Consider the following 6499-nt stretch of genomic DNA (forward strand, 5'->3'; position numbering starts at 1 on the left):
GTACGGTGGTGCGATCTCGGCTCACTGCAACTTCCACCTCCCGGGTTCAAGTGATTCTCCTGCCTCAGCCTCCCAAGTAGCTGGGATTACAGGTGCCCAATACCACACCTGGCTAATTTTTGTATTTTTTGTAGAGACGGGATTTTAGCATGTTGGCCAGGCTGGTCTTGAACTCCTGACCTTGGGATCCACCCAGCTTGGCCTCCCAAAGTGCTGGGATTACAGGAATAAGCCACCGCACCCACCCTCAAAACACTTGTTATAGATGTTTCTCTCTTGAACCGGGAACCACTCAAGGCTCACATATTGCATTTGATTATGTCTCTCAGGTTTTGTAATTAATAATTTTAAACTTTCAAGAATACCTCAAGAATCTGTTATATATGTTCCCCAGATTCATCAATTAAATTACATTACTTCCTTTCTTCATCATATATTCCTCTGTGTGTGTATGTGTGTAAAACTATTTTATTCTGAACTATTTTAGAGTTAGTTGTAGACATCAAGCCCTTTTGCCCCTAAATAACTTGGTTTCCTAAGAATAAGAATGTTCCCTTCCACAACTATGATGCAATGTTTAAATTTAGCAAACTTTATATTTTATAATATTATTATCTATGGTTCATATTTACTTTTCATCAGTTATCACAATAATAATTTTATTATTTTCTCTCATCCAAGATGTTAATTAGGACTGCAAGTTACATTTAATTCCCATATCTCTTTAGTCTCAAATAATCTGGAACTCTTCTCTGAGCCTTTCTTTAACTTTCAAATAAAAACTCTTTGCTAGAATGCCTTTTATTTTTATTTCCTACTGTTTGTTCCTGATTAAATTCAGGGTATGTTTAATAAACACTTAAATAAACTGTGAGGAAATTGCAGTGTAATTTTACTGTAGGAGCACTTTTTGTTCTCTTCTCTCTTGTCTCCTCTCTCTACTCTCTCATCTCTCCTTTCCTCCTCTTCTCATGAGGTCTCTCACTGTCACCCAGGCTGGAATGCAGTGGTGTATGACCATAACTCACTGCAGCCTCATTCAAATTCCTGGTCTCAAGCAGTCCTCTTGCCTCAGCCTCTCAAGTAGCTACGACTACAGGCATTTGCCATAGCACCCAGCAAATGTTTTCATTTTATTTTTATGTATTTTTTTTTTTTTTTATAAGATGAGGTCTTACTATGTTGCCCAGACTGGTCTTGAACTCCTGGTCTCAAGAGATCCTCCCACTTTGGCCTCCCAAAATGCAGAGATGCTGAGATTACAGATGTGAGCCACAACGCTTGCCCCCCCCCCCTTTTTTTTTTTTTTTTTTTAAGGCAAGGTCTGTCTCTCTTGTCCAGGCCGGAATCCAGTGGTACATCTTGGCTCACTATAACCTCCACTTCTTGGGCCCAACCAATCTTCCTGCCTCAGTTTCCCAAGTAGCTGGGACTACAGGTGTGCGCTACCACACCTGGCTAATTTTTTTATTTTTATATTTTGTAGAGATGAGGTTTTACCATGTTGCCCAGGCTGGTCTCAAATTCCTGGGCTCAAGTGATCTGCCCACCTCTGCCTCCCAAAATGTTGGATTGCAGGCGTGAGCCATCACACCTAGTTGCCCCACTTTTTGAATTTGTAAATCACATTGCTCTTTCAATTTTCATTTAGGACTCTTACATTTTCTAAACTGAGGTGAATTTACCATGATATCCATGACATTTAAATATTTAGGGCACCTCATTTTATGGGCCACTTCCAAGTGCCGTACATGATTTTTTATTTGTAATTTTGCATTATTCTAAAAAAGGTTCCCAAAATTTTGTACGCTTAAGGCCCCACAAAAACCTAGATCTGCCCCACCCTCTGAAACCTATTGTTCATGTAATATATAAGCTGATGTTTTTAAATAACATGGCTCTGAATTAAATTTAGCTTTTTTTTCTAATTAAAGAAATTATAATAATTAGAGATGTGAAAATTATTTTAGTTAGGTTATTTTTGTGAAAAGGAATATAGAGACCCATCCAGGGAATCTCAAGGAAAATGATGTTTATACAAGGCTATGCAGAACCATCTTCCAAACAGTCCAGGACTTAGGGGCAGCTTTTCTTTCTCTCTCTCGGAGGATTTATGGTCTTTCACTCATGGTCCGTTTCTTGTGAGTTTCTTGAATTCTGCTCTCTTTTCACCTAGACTTCTTCATAATCTTATCTTGCATATGGACATCAGTGGTTCAACTTCATAGTTAATTAAACCAGTTAACCATTCAATTGCCCATTCTTCGATGAGGAATGTGATTGGCTCAGCTCATATGTTCAAATCAGGCTATTTCACTCAGATTACTGACTAGCCTAAAATGGATCATTCCTGGATGGGTGCATATCCTAATCCAATAGCTGTGCAAAGAGGAAGCAGAAAACAGGATCATCTGATAAAAACTATGGCTAAAGGAGTGGCAGGGTCTGTGCAGAGAGTAATTTCTTAAATGGAGCAGGTCAGCGGGCAAGTCTAGTAATCTGTTTATTAAAATAGAATGTGTAGGAGGCTGAGACGGGAGGATGGCTTGAGGCCAGGAGTTTGAGGCTGCAGTGCACTGTGATTGTGCCTGTGAATAGCCACTGTACTCCAGTGTGGGCACCATAGTGAGCCCATTTCTTAAAAAACAAAACGATGTGGAAGGTTGTGTTATTTTGCTTTACTTTGGTTTTAGAAGGATACAGGAAAGAAAAGGGAAACGAGAGTGAACCCAGAGGTTAAAGGAGGCTCCCAGGGATGAATCTAGGAGAAAGCAGGGTTGATTTGTTCATCCTTTTTTCCTTCCTGCCTGCCTTCCCTGACTGTGTGTTGGTGTTAGTTGTTTTGGGTTGATTTTTCCTAGAGGTTTAAGTGTGGCCTTTCAATATGTAGTTCAAAAAAAAACAACAGCATGCTTTTTTGTTTACATGTCTACGTATTCCTTGTAGTTTTGTCTGTTTTCCACTGCATGTATAATTGCAGAATTTGTGGAGTTTTTTAGTCTCTAGCTGAAATATTCTTTTACTTCTAATACTCTCCTGAGTTTTGTCATATTGTTTCTGTTTTACTAATTCTGAATGATGGTATTCCTTCATGTCATTTTCTTTTAGCTCATTTTTTAATTTTAGGTTATAGCTTTCTTTCCGAAGTGCTTTTATTGTCGATAGGAATGCTATAGGTCTTTCTCTTTTATATGATAGGCTAATTTGGAGTTCAACTGCAGTTCTATTGAATCTGCAGGTAACAGTTTTGATTTTCAAGTTTCAGACTCCTTTATTATTTAAACCATTTAAATTTAAATGTGCTTTAATATTTAAGCTATTCACATAAAATATAATTTTGATTGTTTTTTTCAATAATGTATTGAGCTTAAATCACTAATATTCTTAAATTAAGAACTCCTCCTTGTTTTGATAAGTAAAAAAGATTCTTATTAGTAAAAGCGTGTTCCGTGAAGTACTCACAAGAAAAACAGACTTAGGCAATGACTCCCCTGGAGTCATATGGTGGCTCATACCAGTAGTCCCAGCTGTTCAGGAGGTTGGGGTGGGAGGATCACTTGAGCCCAGGAGTTTGAGGCTGCAGTGAGCTATGATTGTGCCTCTGCAGTTTAGCCTGGACAACAGAGCAAGACTCTGTCTTTAAAAAAAATTAAAAAAATAAATAAATAAATAATGGATAATTAACAAAGAAACATATTTCTTTTTCTTAAGCTAGGTTTTCCAAATTTATTAGATAGCTGAATCTCTTTGTTTTTTCATCATAACATACCAAAAAGCAAGTGTTCCCAAGAAATACAGTTTGGAGATTACCAGTACAGGCAGTGATTTTTAGCCATCTCCATTCTGTTGTTGTTCTTTTTTTAATTTAAATGTCTTATTGCTCTACATTTACTTAATGTCAAGGGTTAATTCATTTGAATATTATTTAGTTTAATAGTTTATTACCTGTATAGTTGAACACTTTGCAGCAATGACATCATATTCTACCTTGAAGTCATGGAACTTTAGCCAAATTTTAATATGTATAATTTTTATTTAAGTATTATTTTTACATTTTGTTTTTCTGATAATATATATTTTAAATGTTTCCTGAATTTAAGATTTGGTTTTATAAAATTACATGTTCTATAGATGACCTGTATTTTATTTCAAAATATCTCTTCTCTAGATTCTTCTGCACAGTCAGTATCCTCTGGAGTTCGTGCACCATCTCCTGCCCCATCATCAGTACCGTTAGGGTCAGAAAAGCCCAGCAATGTGTCTCAGGACAGGAAAGTTCCAGTTCCTATTGGGACTGAACGTTCTGCACGTATCAGGCAAACTGGAACATCAGCTCCATCTGTTATTGGGAGCAATTTGTCTACATCAGTAGGGCATAGTGGCATCTGGTCCTTTGAAGGGATTGGTGGCAATCAAGGTAGGATATTCTATCCTGATATCTAGAAATTAAGTTTATGCGTTTAACTATAATGTAAACAGTATTTAACTTTCATAGCCTTTTTTTTTTTTTTTTTTTTTTTTTTTTTTTTTTTTTTTTTTTTTTTTTTTTTTTTTTTTTTTTTTTTTTTTTTTTTTTTTTTTTNCTTTGGCCTTCCAAAGAACTGGGATTACATGTGTGAGCCACTGCACCTGGACCCCCACTTTTTTTTTTGAGATGGAGTTTCGTTCTTGTTGCCCAGGCTGGAGTACAATGGCACAACCATGGTGCACTGCAACCTCCGCCTCCTGGGTTCAAGAGATTCTCCTGCCTCAGCCTCCCAACTAGCTGGGGTTACAGGCATGCACCACTATGCCCGGCTAATTTTTGTACTTTTAGTAGAGGTGGTGTTTCACCCTGTTGGTGAGGTGGATATCAAACATCTGACCTCAAGTGACCCACCCGCCTCAGCCTCCCAAAGTGCTGGCATTACAGGCATGAGCCACCATGCCCAGCCTCATAGTCATTTCCAAAAGATTTGTATTATTATTTTTTTGTTGTTGTCTTGAGTATCTAATCACTTCTTTAAGAGTTCTGTCCCCATGTGATCTTTCTCATTACATTTATTTATAACTGCTTTCTGAAAATACCTAATGCAAGCATGTTCTTTTCTTCCTTTCATCATATTAAGAACACATTAATATTTCCTTTCAGTCCCTTTAGGTTGTACTTTGATTTTTTTTAAAAAATACCAAGTTTTTAGATTATTTCATTAAACTATTATGTCACTACCTACAAACATGGAAATATATAAAAGTAGATCATTACATTGAAATAATCTACAGTTCAATGTGGAAAATATTAGAAAAACAGAAAATATTTTCTGTTGATTTTAAATCTTAACTATTTTGTTTCTGCTTCTTTGTTTGCCCTCAGACAAAGTAGACTGGTGTAACCCTGGGATGGGAAATCCTATGATCCACAGACCGATGTCTGATCCAGGAGTATTTTCACAACATCAAGCAATGGAGCGAGATAGTACAGGAATCGTAACTCCTTCTGGTACATTCCATCAGCATGTTCCTGCAGGCTACATGGACTTTCCTAAAGTTGGGGTAAAGTTCTGATTTTGTCCTAGTTCTTTAAGGGAGGATTTTTTGACAAAATATTTTCAATATAATAGGCATATGTATAATCAATCTAATGTTAAAATAAATTATATAACGGGTAATAATTTTTAGATATCTAAGATAAGTTGTACATTCCCAGGATGAGGTTAAGTTTCAAATATCAATTTTAAGGCTATTGATTATATTGGGAAAAATGAACAGTGACTTGGATGTTAATGTATATGTTTTCCTTTTTTAAGGGTATGCCTTTTTCTGTGTATGGGAATGCAATGATTCCGCCAGTAGCACCTATCCCTGATGGTGCTGGAGGACCCATATTTAATGGCCCTCATGCTGCAGACCCTTCTTGGAACTCACTGATAAAGATGGTTTCCAGCTCCACGGAAAATAATGGCCCTCAAACGGTAAGGCTGATCGTTCAGTGAACAAACATTTATTTTGTGTTTAAGAAATGGAAAGACAAATAGGATATAGATAACTCATGATAGCAAGAGAGTATGGTGAATATGGGCAGTTGAGGAAATTGAAGGAAATTTAATATACCTGCAGTATAGCAGAGGGCTGTGGGAAATGGTATCAAAGGCAGGTTTGGGGTTAAAATTATGAAAGATACTGTGTATTCTACTGGGTAGCAGATAGTAAATGAAAGATTTTAAGTTGCAAAGTGATTGTCATATGATTTTATACATTAAAGTTTACTAGTGGTATGAAAAGGCCATCTAGAGGTTATTTATTAAAGGTACTATAAATAAATGAAAATTCACAGAAATTATTGTATATTTTAGCTTATTATATGTTAAATATCTTTGATTTATTCTTCTTCCACAACCATGAATCTGTAAATACTCAGGTAATTTTTTTTTTTTTTTGAGACAAAGTCTCATTCTTGTCCCCCAGGCTGGAGTGCAACGGTGCCATCTCGGCTCACCGCAACCTCCGCCTCCCGGGTTCA

The 6499-nt window shown here is 36.6% G+C and overlaps 1 protein-coding gene across 6 annotated transcripts in view; it reads left to right on the top strand.

Moving 5' to 3' along the window:
* The window catches only part of ANKRD17 (ankyrin repeat domain 17), a 178125-nt gene that overhangs the window by 169775 nt on the left and 1851 nt on the right, over positions 1-6499 (top strand). For all 6 annotated transcript variants that reach the window (XM_017512944.2, XM_017512950.1, XM_017512945.2 and 3 more), the window contains 3 exons: positions 4169-4417; positions 5354-5532; positions 5787-5951. In XM_017512944.2, the coding sequence (XP_017368433.1) occupies positions 4169-4417; positions 5354-5532; positions 5787-5951 (593 nt within the window). The remainder of the gene's footprint in view (positions 1-4168; positions 4418-5353; positions 5533-5786; positions 5952-6499) is intronic.

Source organism: Cebus imitator, unplaced genomic scaffold (assembly GCF_001604975.1).
Source record: "Cebus imitator isolate Cc_AM_T3 unplaced genomic scaffold, Cebus_imitator-1.0 Scaffold480, whole genome shotgun sequence".
Lineage (NCBI taxonomy): Eukaryota > Metazoa > Chordata > Mammalia > Primates > Cebidae > Cebus > Cebus imitator.